The sequence below is a fragment of the Pleurodeles waltl genome, chromosome 2_2 (genome assembly GCF_031143425.1).
Source record: "Pleurodeles waltl isolate 20211129_DDA chromosome 2_2, aPleWal1.hap1.20221129, whole genome shotgun sequence".
NCBI classification, from domain to species: domain Eukaryota; kingdom Metazoa; phylum Chordata; class Amphibia; order Caudata; family Salamandridae; genus Pleurodeles; species Pleurodeles waltl.
Window position 1 is genome coordinate 294,010,178 of NC_090439.1, and position 18,075 is coordinate 294,028,252.

Consider the following 18,075-nt stretch of genomic DNA (forward strand, 5'->3'; position numbering starts at 1 on the left):
TCTTAAAAAGAATTCCAACTTTTAGAAACATAGGGGGTCATTCTAACCCAGGCGGTCCGAGACCGCCAGGGCTAAAATGACGGAAGCACCGCCAACAGGCTGGCGGTGCTTCCCTGCCCATTCTGACCGCGGCGGTAAAGCCGCGGTCAGAAAACCGGGTCCGGCGGTTTCCTGCCGGATTTCCACCGGTCTGACCCCCTTCCCGCCAGCCTGTTTCTGGCGGTTTACACCGCCAGGAAGAGGCTGGCGGGAACGGGTGTCCTGGGGCCCCCTAACAGGGCCCCAGCCTGCTTTTCACTGTCTGCATAGCATAGCAGACAGTGAAAAGCGCGAGGGGTGCAACTGCACCCGTCGCACACCTGCAACACCGCCGGCTCCATTCGGAGCTGGCTTCAATGTTGCAGGCCCCCTTCCCGCCGGGCCGCCGGGCGCTAATGTTGTTAGCGCCCGCTGGCCCTGCGGGAAGGTCGGAATGCCGCCAGCGGTCTTTTGACCGCATGGCGGCAGATTGGAGGTTCCCGCATGGCGGGCGGCAACCGCCGCCCGCCAATGTAGGAATGAGGGCCATAATGTCTAGTGCAGAGATGAATGTGGAAGAACTCGACCTCACACCTTACCTCCATCTTAAGATGAGGGAGCTAAGGTCACTCTGCAACCTAAAGAAAATCACAATTGGCTCAAGACCCTCCAAACTACAGCTCCAGGAGCTTTTGGCAGACTTTGAAAAAGCCAACCCCTCTGAGGATGACAACCCAGAGGATGATGATAGTGACTTGGAGGAGAATTCCCACCTTCCAGTCCTAACTAGAGAACCCAGGGACACTCAATCCCTGATTCTAAATGTGATAGTCAGAGATGCTGCTTCCCTCACAGGAGGGTCCAGCACCTCTGGGAACACTGAGGATAGCCTCAGTGAAGAGGACATCCAGTTAGCCAGGATGGCCAAAAGATTGGCTTTGGAAAGACAGATCCTAGCCATAGAAAGGGAAAGACAAGAGATGGGCCTAGGTCCCATCAATGGTGGCAGCAACATAAATAGGGTCAGAGATTCTCCTGACATGTTGAAAATCCCTAAAGGGATTGTAACTAAATATGAAGATGGTGATGACATCACCAAATGGTTCACAGCTTTTGAGAGGGCTTGTGTAACCAGAAAAGTAAGCAGATCTCACTGGGGTGCTCTCCTTTGGGAAATGTTCACTGGAAAGTGTAGGGATAGACTCCTCACACTCTCTGGAAAAGATGCAGAATCTTATGACCTCATGAAGGGAACCCTGATTGAGGGCTTTGGATTCTCCACTGAGGAGTATAGAATTAGATTCAGGGGGGCTCAAAAATCCTCGAGCCAGACCTGGGTTGATTTTGTGGACTACTCAGTGAAAACACTGGATGGTTGGATTCGAGGCAGTGGTGTTAATGATTATGATGGGCTGTACAATTTATTTGTGAAAGAACACCTATTGAGTAATTGTTCAAATGATAAACTGCATCAGCATCTGGTAGACCTAGGACCAATTTCTCCCCAAGAATTGGGAAAGAAGGCAGACCATTGGGTCAAGACTAGGGTGACCAAGACTTCCACAGGGGGTGACCAAAAGAAAGGGGTCACAAAGCCTCCCCAGGGGAAGAGTGTTGAGACATCCAAAAACAAAAATAGTAAAGAGTCTTCTTCAGGCCCCCAAAAACCTGCACAGGAGGGTGGGCCCATAGCCTCTTCACAAAACAATTTTGGGTACAAGGGTAAAAACTTTGATCCCAAAAAGTCCTGGTGTCGTAGTTGTAATCAGCCTGGACACAAAGCTGGAGACAAGGCCTGTCCCAAGAAAAGTACCACTTCCAACTCCACTCCAGCTAACACTGGAATGGCTAGTCTCCAAGTGGGAACAACAGTGTGCCCAGAGCAAATCAGGTGTCACACTGAAGCTACATTAGTCTCTGAGGGTGGGGTGGATTTAGCCACACTGGCTGCCTGGCCTCCTAACATGCAAAAATACAGGCAGCAGCTCTTAATTAATGGGACAAGTGTAGAAGGCCTCAGGGATACAGGTGCCAGTGTCACCATGGTGACAGAGAAACTGGTTTCCACTGGTCAATACCTGGCTGGACAAACTTATACAGTCACCAATGCTGACAATCAAACTAAAGTACGTCCCATGGCTATGGTAACTTTAGAGTGGGGAGGGGTCAATGGCCTGAAACAGGTGGTAGTCTCCTCAAATATCCCAGTAGACTGTTTGCTTGAAAATCACCTGGAGTCCTCAGCATGGGCTGAGGTTGAACTGAAAACCCATGCAGCCATGCTGGGTATTCCTGAACTGGTGTGTGTCAAGACAAGGGCACAGTGCAAGGCTCAGGGTGAAAAAGTAGAGCTGGAGTCTGGAAAAAGGGCCCAGCCTACCAAGAGGAAAGGGAAGACAACTGGGAAACCAGCTGCAACACAACAACAAAAAGAGAACCTCTCTTCTCAGGAAGAAGTTCTGCCCTCTGAGGGAACTGAGCCAATGGAGTTAGAACCTTATCAGGTTGAGCTCCTAGGCCCAGGGGGACCCTCAAGGGAGCAGTTGTGTAAGGGGCAAGAAACCTGTCCCTCTCTTGAAGGCCTTAGGCAGCAAGCTGCTGAAGAGTCCAATGGCAAGAAAACTGGAACACATAGGGTCTATTGGGAAGATGGACTCCTGTACACTGAGGCAAGAGATCCCAAACCTGGTGCCACTAGGAGAGTGGTAGTGCCTCAGGATTTCAGAGAGTTCATACTGACCTTAGCCCATGATATTCCTCTTGCTGGGCATTTGGGACAAACCAAGACGTGGGAGAGACTAGTCAACCACTTCTACTGGCCCAACATGTCCCAGAAAGTTAAGGAGTTTTGTGTCTCCTGTCCCACCTGTCAAGCCAGTGGTAAGACAGGTGGACATCCAAAGGCCCCCCTCATCCCACTTCCAGTGGTGGGGGTCCCCTTTGAAAGAGTGGGTGTGGACATAGTGGGTCCACTTGAACCTCCCACAGCCTCAGGGAATATGTACATACTAGTAGTAGTGGATCATGCTACTAGATACCCTGAAGCTATTCCCCTTAGGTCGACTACTGCCCCTGCAGTAGCCAAGGCCCTCATTGGTATCTTTGCCAGAGTGGGTTTCCCTAAGGAGGTGGTGTCTGACAGAGGTACCAACTTCATGTCAGCATACCTGAAGCACATGTGGAATGAGTGTGGAGTGACTTATAAATTCACTACACCCTATCATCCACAAACTAATGGCCTTGTTGAGAGATTCAACAAGACATTAAAAGGCATGATCATGGGGCTCCCAGAAAAACTCAAAAGGAGATGGGATGTCCTCTTGCCATGTCTGCTTTTTGCTTACAGAGAGGTGCCTCAGAAGGGAGTAGGGTTCTCACCCTTTGAACTTCTGTTTGGCCACCCTGTAAGGGGACCACTATCTCTTGTGAAAGAAGGCTGGGAGAGACCTCTTCATGAGCCTAAACAAGACATAGTGGACTATGTGCTTGGCCTTCGTTCAAGGATGGCAGGGTACATGGAAAAGGCAAGTAAAAAAACTTTGAGGCCAGCCAACAGCTCCAGAAGTTTTGGTATGACCAAAAGGCTGCAATGGTTGAATTTCAACCAGGGCAGAAAGTCTGGGTTCTGGAGCCTGTGGCTCCCAGGGCACTTCAGGACAAATGGAGTGGCCCTTACCCAGTGCTAGAGAAGAAGAGTCAGGTCACCTACCTGGTGGACCTAGCCACTAGCAGGAGCCCCAAGAGGGTGATCCATGTGAACCGCCTTAAGCTCTTCCATGATAGGGCTGATGTGAATCTGTTGATGGTAACAGATGAGGACCAGGAAGCTGAGAGTGAACCTCTCCCTGATCTCCTCTCATCAAACCCTAAAGATGGTTCAGTAGATGGAGTGATCTATTCAGACACCCTCTCTGGCCAACAGCAATCTGACTGCAGGAAGGTCCTGCAACAGTTTGCTGAGCTCTTTTCCCTAACCCCTGGTCAGACACACCTGTGTACCCATGATGTGGACACAGGAGACAGCATGCCTGTCAAAAACATAATTTTCACACAGTCTGACCAAGTAAAGGAAAGCATCAAGGTGGAAGTCCACAAGATGCTGGAATTGGGAGTAATTGAGCACTCTGACAGCCCCTGGGCTAGCCCAGTGGCCTTAGTCCCCAAACCTCACACCAAAGATGGAAAGAGAGAGATGAGGTTTTGTGTGGACTACAGAGGACTTAATTCTGTCACCAAGACAGATGCCCATCCCATTCCAAGGGCTGATGAACTGATTGATAAATTAGGTGCTGCCAAATTCTTAAGTACCTTTGACTTAACAGCAGGGTACTGGCAAATCAAAATAGCACCCGGAGCAAAAGAAAAGACAGCATTCTCCACGACTGATGGGCATTATCAGTTTACCCTTTGGTTTAAAGAATGCCCCTGCCACCTTCCAAAGGTTGGTGAATCAAGTCCTTGCTGGCTTGGAGTCCTTTAGTGCAGCTTATCTTGACGATATTGCTGTCTTTAGCTCCAACTGGCAGGATCACCTGGTCCACCTGAAGAAGGTTTTTGAAGGCTCTGCAATCAGCAGGCCTCTCTGTCAAGGCATCCAAATGCCAGATAGGGCAGGGAACTGTGGTTTACTTGGGACACCTTGTAGGTGGAGGCCAAGTTCAGCCACTCCAGCCTAAGATCCAGACTATTCTGGACTGGGCCGCTCCAAAAACCCAGACTCAAGTCAGGGCATTCCTTGGCTTGACTGGGTATTACAGGAGGTTTGTGAAGGGATATGGATCCATAGTGACAGCCCTCACAGAACTCACCTCCAAGAAAATGCCCAATGCCAACAGGCCTTTGACACCCTGAAACAAGCAATGTGCACAGCACCAGTTCTAAAAGCTCCAGATTACTCCAAGCAGTTCATTGTGCAGACAGATGCCTCTGAACATGGGACAGGGGCAGTTTTGTCCCAAACAAATGATGATGGCCTTGAACAGCCTGTTGCTTTCATTAGCAGGAGGTTACTCCCCAGGGAGCAGCGTTGGAGTGCCATTGAGAGGGAGGCCTTTCCTGTGGTTTGGTCCCTGAAGAAGCTGAGACCATACATCTTTGGTACTCACTTTGTAGTTCAAACTGACCACAGACCTCTCAGATGGCTGATGCAAATGAAAGGTGAAAATCCAAAACTGTTGAGGTGGTCCATCTCACTACAGGGAATGGGCTTTATAGTGGAACACAGACCTGGGACTGCCCATGCCAATGCAGATGGCCTTTCCAGGTTCTTCCACTTAGAAAATGAAGACTCTCTTGGGAAAGGTTAGTCTCATCCTCTTTCGTTTGGGGGGGGGGGGGTTGTGTAAGGAAATGCCTCCTTGGCATGGTTACCCCCTTTTTGCCTTTGCTATGTTTTGAATTGAAAGTGTGCTGAGGCCTGCTAACCAGGCCCCAGCACCAGTGTTCTTTCCCTAACCTGTACTTTTGTTTACACAAATGGCACACCCTGGCATCCAGGTAAGACCCTTGTAACTGGTACCCCTGGTACCAAGGGCCCTGATGCCAGGGAAGGTCTCTAAGGGCTGCAGCATATCTTATGCCACCCTGGGGACCCCTCACTCAGCACAGACACACTGCTTGCCAGCTTGTGTGTGCTGGTGAGGACAAAACGAGTAAGTCGACATGGCACTCCCCTCAGGGTGCCATGCCAATCTCATACTGCCTATGCAGTATAGATAAGTCACCCCTCTAGCAGGCCTTACAGCCCTAAGGCAGGGTGCACTATACCATAGGTGAGGGCACCAGTGCATGAGCACTGTGCCCCTACAGTGTCTAAGCAAAACCTTAGACATTGTAAGTGCAGGGTAGCCATAAGAGTATATGGTCTGGGAGTCTGTCAAACACGAACTCCACAGCACCATAATGGCTACACTGAAAACTGGGAAGTTTGGTATCAAACTTCTCAGCACAATAAATGCACACTGATGCCAGTGTACATTTTATTGTAACATACACCCCAAACCTTAACCAACTACCCGTGTAGGCTGACTGGTTTTAGCAGCCTGCCACACTCGAGACATGTTGCTGGCCACATGGGGAGAGTGCCTTTGTCACTCTGTGGCTAGTAACAAAGCCTGCACTGGGTGGAGATGCTTATCACCTCCCCCTTGCAGGAGCTGTAACACCTGGCGGTGAGCCTCAAAGGCTCACCCCCTTTGTTCCAGCACCACAGGGCATTCCAACTAGTGGAGTTGCCCGCCCCCTCCGGCCACGGCCCCACTTTTGGCGGCAAGGTCGGAGGACATAATGAGAAAAACAAGGAGGAGTCACTGACCAGTCAGGACAGCCCCTAAGGCAACCTGAGCTGAAGTGACTCTGACTTTTAGGAATCCTCCATCTTGCAGATGGAGGATCCCCCCAATAGGGATAGGAATGTGACCCCCTCCCCTTGGGAGGAGGCACAAAGAGGGTATAGCCACCCTCAAGGACAGTAGCCATTGGCTACTGCCCTCCCTGACCTAAACACACCCCTAAATTCTGTATTTAGGGGCTCCCCTGAACCTAGGAACCCAGATTCCTGCAACCTAAGAAGAAGAGGACTGCAGAGCTGAAAAACCCTGCAGAGAAGACGGAGACACCAACTGCCTTGGCCCCAGCTCTACCGGCCTGTCTCCCCCCTTCGGAAGAAAACTGCTCCAGCGACGCTTTTCCCAGGACCAGCGACCTCTGAATCCTCAGAGGACTGCCCTGCTCTAAAAGGACCAAGAAACTCCAGAGAACAGCAGCCCTGTTCACCCAAGACTGCAACTTTGTTTCCAAAGAAGCAACTTAAAGACAACTGCATTTCCCGCCAGAAGCGTGAGACTTGTAACTCTGCACCCGACGCCCCCGGCTAGACTTGTGGAGAAACAACACTTCAGGGAGGACTCCCTGGCGACTCCGAGACTGTGAGTAACCAAAGTTGTCCCCCCTGAGCCCCCACAGCGACGCCTGCAGAGGGAATTCCAAGGCTCCCCCTGACCGCGACTGCCTGACTCTCAGATCCTGACGCCTGGAAAAGACCCTGCACCCGCAGCCCCCAGGACCTGAAGGATCGGAACTACAGTGCAGGAGTGACCCCCAGGAGGCCCTCTCCCTTGCCCAGGTGGTGGCTACCCTGAGGAGCCCCCCCCTTGCCTGCCTGCATCGCTGAAGAGACCCCTTGGTCTCCCATTGATTTCAACAACAAACCTGACGTGTTTTGGCACACTGCACCCGGCCGCCCCCGTGCTGCTGAGGGTACACTTTCTGTGCTAACTTGTGTGTCCCCCGGTGCCCTACACAACCCCCCTGGTCTGCCCTCCGAAGACGCGGGTACTTACCTGCTGGCAGACTGGAACCGGGGCACCCCCTTCTCCATTGAAGCCTATGTGTTTTGGGCACCACTTTGAACTCTGCACCTGACCGGCCCTGAGCTGCTGGTGTGGTAACTTTGGGGTTGCTCTGAACCCCCAACGGTGGGCTACCTTGGACCCAAACCTGAACCCCGTAGGTGGTTTACTTACCTGCAAGAACTAACAATTACTTACCTCCCCAAGGAACTGTGAAGATTGCACTGTGTCTAGTTTTAAAATAGCTATATGTGTTTTATTTGAAAAGTATATATGCTATTGTGATTATTCAAAGTTCCTAAAGTACTTACCTGCAATACCTTTCATGCAAAGTATTACATGTAGAATTTGAACCTGTGGTTCTTAAAATAAACTAAGAAAATATATTTTTCTATACAAAAACCTATTGGCCTGGAATTGTCTCTGAGTGTGTGTTCCTCATTTATTGCCTGTGTGTATGTACAACAAATGCTTAACACTACTCCTTTGATAAGCCTACTGCTCGACCACACTACCACAAAATAGAGCATTGGTATTATCTCTTTTTGCCACTATCTTACCTCTAAGGGGAACCCTTGGACTCTGTGCATACTATTCCTTACTTTGAAATAGTGCACACAGAGCCAACTTCCTACAGATATGTATCAGCAATTAAGATTTAAAATTCAGTAGTTGCTAAAGAACAGCATTTTAAAATTATCGGACAACAAAGCAAGTAAAATTACTTTCAGGAGCCAGAGATTTATATTTGACTTCTGCATCAATATGACACTTTATGTGTATATGTGTGTGGCTATGTTAAAATTGTAAATTGTGTTAGATGTAAGCAACTTTGCCTGGTTGTCTGGTCTGAAGATATTCAAGACATTAAAAAAGGAAATACAGTCCTTCTCAGTCTATGCTCCCTCATCAAAGAACAACATCCCCAGAGACACCAGAACGGTCATCGTTATCCTTCAATTCATATAATTTGACAATAAAAATGCAACTGCTACCTTACTCTCTGTAACACTCATAAGTCGTAGGCCAGGGCAGCCCCACTATTCGGCACCCAGTTTCTTCCCAGCTAGGTTTGTGCTTTATGAATACACTTACATACATATACATAAAGAACTCCCGCCACCTCTTGCCCCCTGCCCCCTTGCACACTTGTGCCAGTTTTTGTGAATTAATACTGCTTTTAAGGGCTGCCCCATGTTTGCTCTTACCTGCTCTCCAAGATGGCTTGCTCCACGCAGGCTGTTTTCTCCCTAGATGACAGTTCTAGGGAATGCTGGCTCATCGCAGACAAGAATTTGAGGATCAGTTTTGTGCTTTCGGTCTTACCCGCGCCGCTTTCGCCACTGAAAGACATATTATTTTGAAAACTATTAGTATCAGCTTCTGTACCATGAAAACATGTCTCCAATGCATTCCTCTTCCTTAGGCCTCTGGTTACTGGCAAACACTGTACATACCATTACACGTGCATTCTCACACAATGACCATATCAGTGGCGTAAAGCTAAGTGATGGGGCTTCCCTGCATAATGTTCTGAAGGGCCCATGAAATTCCTATATCCCACAGATATCTCTAGGCTACATACTGAATTGGTGGTCCATGTAAGTGTGGAGACAGGCTGTGCTGGAAGGGCAGCAAGACTGTGTCACACTCCTGTAGCTTATTTTTAAAACATCTGGAATAGCTTCTCATTGCTTGAAGGTGGTAGATAAATAAATACAAAATGTCTACTCCACCTTAGGCACACTTCCCTCCTACTGGTGCAATGACTAATAATAATGTCAAGAGTGATGCAGAGGAGATATAGACAAATGTTAAATAAATATATTCTGCTTAACACACGGGTGCACTGCCTATCCTCACGGAGTGCTACTGCTTCCAACTACAGTACTGGTGGTCTAAGTCCCTGGGCTGTGGACAAATATACCTACTGATCAGTCCACGACCACTAAAAACATAACTGAGTAAGCAAACGTTTTACTACAACCAAGCTGATACTGCTAACTTGGTGTCCATCTGGCCTTCCCACTGCCCTTTCCATATTGTGTACTAGAATGCGTTTGCACCATTCTTAAGGCATATGTGTACATCCCAGGATCACACTGGTGATGTCACTCACTGATGGATAATAAAAAAAAAATTGCAATTTCACTCACTGACCTTTTTTTGCACCAAACACATTTACAGTCTTACATTTAACAAATTAAGGCCCAGACTTACTAAGATATTGCGTGGGGAATGCACTGCATTTGTGGCACAGCTCCGACGCAGAATCCACTTGGCATCTAGTAAGCCATACAAAGTCGATTTGCATGGCTTATTAAATACAAAATAACACAAAGTTTCTTGGAGTCGCATTGGAGTTACATGAGTGATGCATAATTGATCCACCTATGTAGTTTGACACCATGCGCCATGGTGATGCCTGCATTGCAGATGGGAAACCTTAAAGCACCCCACCAATGTTGCACCACGACATGTAGAGAACTGAAGAGTGTCATATCTTAGTAGACATGCTGCTGTTCAGCTCCCTCTTGTTCATGCAACACAGAGCAGCAACTTTGATTGCTTCCCTGAATTGCATGAACCTTTAAATATACAGAAACTGAATCACCAGGACATAAAGTGAGGCATGTCAAACATGCGGAAACCTAATGCCTGGCACTCATATTAGTCTTATTTGCTTTTTAGAAAAGTGTCGCCATCTAGTGGAATTTGGTTAAATTGCTGCCTTGTGTTTATGAACATTTTAAACAACCTTAACTTGAAGTGGTTTGCCACCAATAATTACAATTATCGCTGTGACATATTATAGTCCATGACACGCATTCATGGGTATGGGCAGATTTGAACACTTTTGTTTTCTGGAGAAGAGGCTTACATGTAGCACACCTTCACTCTACTGTTTTGGTTTTATTTGCAAAATTAGCTATTGTTTGTAATTTGATAGATCTACTGCCCAGCATAATAAACCAAGTATTCCACTTCACCCCACCCACCCCCCAAATGCTGCGAAAGCAAAGCACCCAATGAGCCATATGTGTGTCTTTAAGGCATAGAATCAAAATGTTTATATACATATATTCTTACAGATATTTTAGATAAAAAATACGTATTATGTTTTTTATGACGTACTTGAGCAGCCTTATAGGGCTGACCCATCCATAAGAAGAATAAGCATTGTTATGTGCATATTCTTCAACTGGTAACATTTAAAGCATTTGAGAGGCAAAGTTCAGAACAAAACATAAGCATGTTTTAAAGGTAGAGTCACAAATACAGCAATTCCACCATGGCCATTTAACAGTCTATCTTTGTTAAGCATACTATAAAGATGTAAAGTACATTTTAGCTTTGGTTGTAGGAAGGTTTAATAAGGATACATCCTCCACCTCAGCCTCCCTCCTTCAGCTTCCTAAAATTCTTAACCACTTTCTCATTGCAAACTATAACATTCCATAAAGAGAACTTCAAATTTTAGATTCTAATTACATGCAGAACTAAGAATATCCATAAAGGCACATTCTAACTACTGAAGGAAGGATACCACACATCTCCCTCTCAATAACAATATACAACAATAAGATGAAAGAATGTTATCGTATACAAAATATGCAACTTTTGACAAGTAAGGTAAGAATTACTGAATTCTCAAACAAAATAAACTTGCACAAAGTAGGATCTATTGATAGGTATATAAGATGACTTAAATAACTTACTAAATGTGAACATAAACAGCACGGGAGCTTATGCTAAATGCACTTCAAAATAGAGTACTTTGATCTGATGCAGTGAAATTACACGTAATCACCTAAGTACTTTGGTCTGACATATTAACACTACGCCCACTGTTTTCATTGTGATCCTCATCTCCGCTTTAAAGGCCGCCTCTATCATCATCATCCTTTCTGACTTCACAGGTTAATTTTGCCACTCTATTAAGATTCCACACCATATGATCTTCTGTTCATATGGCATTTTCAAAAACTCTAATTACCTTTATAGGCGGTAGAAGTTTGGAGCCTTGTCAGGATAGCTCTTTGAGAGAATATCTTATCCTCACAAGATCGTGCAGTTCTATTCAGTTCTTTTGGCTGCTTTACGTACATCAAATATTTTTCACACTTAACCATTTTCTTCATATCAACATCATTCTTACATTTATCATTCTTCCTATATACAGTTTTCTGATTTTTATCTAGCATCCAAACAGGGCACATCACCGTACACATTTTCCTTTCCTGAAAAGGCTCAAATGGAGTCTTTCCTGTCATGGTGTGAGCTGTGAATATATAGTTTATGACCCTATTGAAGACTTCTGTCTTCCAACATTTTTGGCTAGTCATTGCTCTCTGGATTGTTTCTTTCAGTACACGGTTGAACCTCTCAACCATTCTGTTGGCTTCTGGGTGATAAATAGCTGTTTTCTTATGATTAATAATACTATCACCAATATATTTTTTCACCTCTTTAGAAATAAACTGGACTCCATTGTCAGACAAAATAGTAGAAGGGAAGCCTTCCTTTTCAAAAATATGTTCCAAAAATCTTACAACATCGTTTTCCCTCAATAGAATTGGTTACCTCTATTTCTGGCCACCTTCAGTACATATCTAATAACACAATGACATATTTATCTACACTAGATAGCTTGATGGAACCCAAAATTTCAATGGCTACTTCATCCCAACCTTCCTTGGGAAGTGTAGAGCAGGAACGGTCTCCTGGAGTTAAGGTGTTGAGGGTAGTTTCCGCTTGTCACCAATATAAAGATGTACAGTACACTTTAGCTTTGTTTGTAATAAGGTTTAATCAGGATACATCATACTCCTTAGCCTCCTTCCTTCAGACCCCTTTCCTTCTTAACCACCTTCTCATTTTAAACTACAACATTCCTTACAGAGAACTTCAAACCCAATATTCTACTTACCTGCAGAACTAAGAATTTACATAAAGGAACATTCTACATACTGAAGGAAGGGTACCTCACATATTCTGGAACAGACATCATAATAGAAAACAATATTGGTTGGCCAAATGTATCCTGTTATTGTAGGATTTTATGTGGAAGGATTGTCAAAGCGATGTAGAGGTGTAACAAAACTGCAAACAAGTTTACCTTATTTAATCTGCTTAATAAGTGTCAAATTAGACATACTGTATTCAGGACCTCATTCTTTACATTTATTGACTGACTATAGCCTTTCTGTCATTTAGGGGGTGATTCCAACTTTGGCTGGCGGTGGGCGCCGCAAGCCAAACGGGAACCGCCAGAATACCGCTGCGCGGTCAGAAGACCGCCGCGGTTATTCTGGGTTTCCCGCTGGGCGGGCGGGCAGGCGACCGCCAGAAGGCCGCCCGCCAGCCCAGCGGGAAACACCCTTCCACGGGGATGCCGGCTCCGAAAGGAGCCGGCGGAGTGGAAGGTGTGCGACGGGTGCAGTAGCACCCGTCGCGATTTTCAGGGGTGGGGCCCTCTTAGGGGGGCCCCTGCAGTGCCCATGCCATTGGCATGGGCACTGCAGGGGCCCCACGACACCCCATACCGCCATCCTGTTCCTGGCGGCCGAAACCGCCAGGAACAGGATGGCGGTCGGAATCCCCATGGCGGCGCAGAAAACCGGCGGTTTTCCATCACTGACCGCGGCTGTACCGCCGCGGTCAGAATGCCCATGGGAGAACCGCCAGCCTGTTGGCGGTGCTCCCGCGGTCCCCATGACCGCGCCTTAGTGTTTTAGATCAGTCAGAATTTATTGTGAGCAGAGTACAACACCTGCTCAACTCTATATTGTGCAGGTTTCAATATCATGTTAGATATAGGAATGTATGCTGATAGCTTGTCTTTGCTATTAATGTCGCCATTGATCCTCATCACAATTACCCATTTTTGGGATATGTTAATTATCGTAACCAGCTATTTCTCTATATAATATTTGATTCTGTCCCTTTGTACAACATTTCTGTTAAAATGGTTTGGACGCTAATGCATCAAAAATAAATTGTTACAGAGGATTTGTTTAAAACTGTTTGGCAAACCCTGTAGGTCCCACTTTTGAAAGTTCTAGTGTACCTTTGAGTTTTGTCATTGCTTGTGGGTGATGCTAAACAGCATCTTCAAAAAAAACGAACACGGGCCACTACGACTTAATGATGGAAGAGTGTGCATGCATCCCCATGCATACACACTTATGCACCATGACAATGCAGCGGCCATTTTTACTTTTCATTTATAATCCCAAAATGGCAGACGCCCATCTTGGAGTTGAAAATTAAACAGTCTAAAATGTATGCACAAGCACATTAAAGAGTAAGAAGAAACACGGTACCAAACTGAAGCTGCTGGGCCCTCTCATCAGAAATTTCAAAGTAAAAAAAAACAACATGATGGAGAGAGGCATGGAGCAATGGTGAAGCCCAGGACAACAACGTAATGCTGACAAGTGCTGAGGAGAAACGGTGACCAAGGAGGGGTGGAGGATCAACTGAACCGCTGGGACTGGGAAAAAAAAAAGAGGAGCAGGACAGGGAAGCAATAGATGAGCTGGAGGGGAACAACTATGAAAGCAAGGGGCAGAGGATGTGTGAGGGGAAGTAGCAGTTGGGGAGAACGCAAGAAAACAATTATCTTCTTTTCCAGGAGTGCTTAAATGCAAAAACAGTAGTTCCCTGGTGTCATATGTGGAAGGATACAAGTCATCAAATCAAATGGATGGCGAAGAAACCATGCTCCAAAGGAGTGGCAAACAAAAGACGAGATAGGAATGAATAGACCTGCCCTATATCTACAAAGCAAAGGTGCAGGTCTGTTCTCTCCCTTCGCTGTTGCACTTACTGTAACCATGGGGCACTCTTGCATCACAGTGCAAGGGTGTCTGCGTTATGGTCGGCATGGGTTTTGTACAAGAAGGGCTACTTTCCTGCACATAAACAATGTTGGAAGGCAAATTCCTCTTTGTATATGCGCTGCAGAATGAGGATAAATTCCTTGCTACTCCGTCCTTCGAGAGGTGCAGGATTTTGGTGCAAATCCATCTCTACGATTTGCACCAACATTTATTGGTGGATACATGGGAATGCTCACGCATCACCCATGAAATACCTCCATGACAGAAAATAACTTAAGGCATTTTTGTTACAAATCTACGCAAATTGTTATTTGCATTAGTTTCGAAATACCAACCAGGATTTTATGTCGGGTCTGTGCCAAAAAAGTAATGCAAAATCTTTTTTAATCTGGGCCTACATCTTTAGACTGAGACTTAAAAATAACAACGTAATAGAAAAATATATGAGCCATTCACTTGCGAGCTAATTCTTGTTCTTTTAGATGCTACCACTAGATGTCAGTGTTTGAACAAGTATGTCTCCAGTGACAGTCGTCTGTAGAAATTCAACGAATGCATTCGTTTTCCCACAATGAAATCGAGGTTTAAATTAGCCACAGGAGCATGGAAGGAAAAAGATATAATAGAACGACTTTACTTATTTTTCCCAGACTAAAAGGCTGAATGAATGTTTATGGCAAACTACTGCACTATGATTAATATGAGTCACCGTGATGAACATAATAGCAGACGTGCACTTGGCAGCAAACATCCATGAGATGCCAGTTAGTGGACAATGTGCGTGGTCGAAACAGGCGACTGGAAACGAGGACTGGAAAGATTGAGAGTTGCTTCCTTCAGTTCTTAGGAACCTGGCCATCGCCCCTGGTAGACGGTGTGGCCACTTAATTCTACCCTGCCCAGAACCGAACCTGCTTTTTACCATCGCGAATGCCTGCCTACAATATATGTTAGACCATCACTTCCCTATCACAATTATGACCCTTAGCTTTGTGAATATTGGTGTACGAGCTGAGTCTATTAGAGAACCAAAGTCTGGATTCTTTCCCCCTCTCTCCAGGCTAAAGTGTGCCTCCTATCGATATGGAAAAGGGTAAAAGCTGCCGTTTAAACACTAAATACTTAGGATCACTTTTAATAATGTATTATAGGTTTTCTCAGCACCAAGGCGTGCTGGCAATTGTGTGCTTAAAAAATACATAGATATAGCCCTTGTCTACAATTAGCATTGCTTCAGAATATGAAGGATGGATTGTACGAATGAGCAGACATTGGTGTAGGAGGCATCAAAAAACTACATTAATGGCAGCTGCCAGACCTGTGACAAGAGGGGAAAAGCACACAGGTAAGCAGAGAAAGAATTACCAAAAGAGAGAGTTGTTCAAACTCTATCAACAACAAAGCTTAAAGTGATTGGTTAGGAAGGCTAAGAGGGATGTCACACCTAAGGCAAAGGTTTCATTGGACACCCTGTGACCAAACTGTCCCAAATATTGTTCTATTGACAGCATTCAAGAGAGCCTGTTGGACAGAGCTTACACCATTTCCAGGCAATTAGTTGACAAATACTGCTAACTTATTAAGCTTTGTGCGAGTCTCGCTTGTGGGCTAACGAAATGTGGTCTGGCAGTTGCAGCTAGTTTAAGCGTACTCAGGTGAGTACAAACAATGGTTCGACTTTCTTAAGACATGCACAAAAACCTCTGGAAAATGTCAAAGTCTTTTGAAGCCAAATGATGTGCTTTTGTTAACCTTTAGAAAAGAATATTTTTTTAGCACGATGGAATTCTGAGCAGAGTACAGAACTCATGAGAGATGCCCGATTCGAGGCAGGCACAAAGGCCAAATAAAACAGGATAATTTTACATCTGTGGAAGTGTGGCTAGAAAATCCAGGATTGGCAGGAAAGGGTAAAGCTATCATGCCAAGGGCGTGTCAAGGACATGAGCACATTAATTGAGGTCGCCGGGGACAGAATGAAAGCATGCTTGATATAATGTTGTCAAAGCATATAATCAGGATTTAATCATGTTGCCATGAAACTTAGCCCCAAAAAACAGCAACAAGCATTAAAACATTTCAAAAGGTTAATATTTAGGCATGATTAGAGTTTATGCATTACAAAGTCTGCCACAAAAAAATCTATCAGGGACAGGACACCACCCAAATATATGTGGTGTGCAGGATGCAAGTATCACTAAAATGCCCAGTGACTGATACGAGATACCAGCAGAACTACTGACAAACAAAACACGATGGCTCAGTGAGTTAAGCTCTCACACCAGATGATAAATTGAAATTGGAATGGTTTAGCTCCTCATCCTTAAATAGGGTAACAGCAGCTTCTATTAGCAATAGTGCTGTTAAACAGCAAAAATAAAATAAAAATAGAAAACAAGTTATTGTGAAATGTGGTCATCTGAGCGGACTACCAGCATAAAACTACAGTATGTTTGACCTGATGCAGATTTCTATTTGGATAGAACTGGCTTGGGAATTAAAAAACTGTATTACTAACTTGGGGCACGAGAGCACCGTCAATAGTACTCAAAAAGTCTGCAGTTAAACCAATATGTAATCAACTTTTTTGGCTTTCGAATATTAAAAATCCAATGAAATAACCAAGAGCTTCGGCCACCCTACACTAGTGTCATGGAGGGTCAATGTGAATATATGTTCGAAATCTTGAGAACAGACAAGTTCAATAAAACATCCAAGAGGCCAAACATTACATTTCATAAATTATGAGGAGGGTGAATTCATTGAGAAAGTGTCCGGTTCGTTTTCCTTTACAGCATTTAGTAATCGTTTGAATTAAATTGGAACGAAATGGTTCGGTTTCAGGACTGTCGTAGAGTTTACTCACTTTTTTACACAGAAAGAGGCTATGAGTTGTGGGTATAATATTTCTGATGACCACGTCTTGTGTGCCTTTCAACCAATCAACTCGAACCAATGAACTGACACTGGGGTATTTCATTAAATAAACACAACTCTTCACGCAAGATGTGCAAACGTATTGTCGTAGAAAACGTCTGGACGTTGCAACGTGTAGATAGCATGCAAAGGGATCTATAATTAAAAAGAAAACACTAGATGGCACTCTCTGAACAAGAAACAAAAAACGTCCCTGCGCTTCCTATTCATTTATTGCCGAAGCAATATCCTTCGGCAAACTAGCTGAGACCGCTGGGGTGCTCAAAGCGAAGACACAGGTTTGTGTGATGGATGAAATGGCATAGGGCGGCAGCTACTTTCAAATTTCATCCACGAATTGTACCACAGATACAGCAAAAAAAGGCACACAGGGGAGGGAGAGCTTGTTGCCTGAAGCTGGACTCCTGTAGGTACATTCTCTCGGGCACGTGTGCCTGGTACAGCGCTGCTACGTCACCGTGCAGCAACTCCACCACACACCCTCGGAATAGCCAACCACTCTTCTGGAGCGGCACACAAGTAATGAAACACAACGATAGTTAGGATGTGCAATGCATCCCGCAAGTCAGGTTCCTTGAAAACATCGATACTGGGACTCACTGTCCTGGGGGAGAAATCAGCACTCACTCAGGCCTAAGCATCCTACACTTCAACCTGGGTAGTGCATTCAATGCACCGACCCCCGCCTTCTAATTACACCATCACGTTTATTATTTTAACCTCTTAGCTGCTGGGCCTTTCCCCCCCCAGTGCTGAGCCCTTTTTTGGCTATTTGGGTTAGTTCGCGCTTAGGCCTTCATAACCTTTTGTCCACATAAGCTATCCATGCCAAATTTGCGTCCTTTTTTTCCAACATCCTAGGGATTCTAATGGTACCCAGAGTTTGTGGTTTCCCCTGGAGGAGACCAAGAAAATAGCCAAAATAC

The 18,075-nt window shown here is 45.4% G+C and overlaps 1 protein-coding gene across 1 annotated transcript in view; it reads right to left on the reverse strand.

Annotated features, from left to right (window-relative positions):
• Nucleotides 1-18,075, reverse strand: part of MYO10 (myosin X) — a 754,439-nt gene that overhangs the window by 522,326 nt on the left and 214,038 nt on the right. Inside the window, exon 5 of the mRNA XM_069219725.1 lies at nucleotides 8,576-8,710. Within this exon, the coding sequence (XP_069075826.1) occupies nucleotides 8,576-8,710 (135 nt within the window). The remainder of the gene's footprint in view (nucleotides 1-8,575; nucleotides 8,711-18,075) is intronic.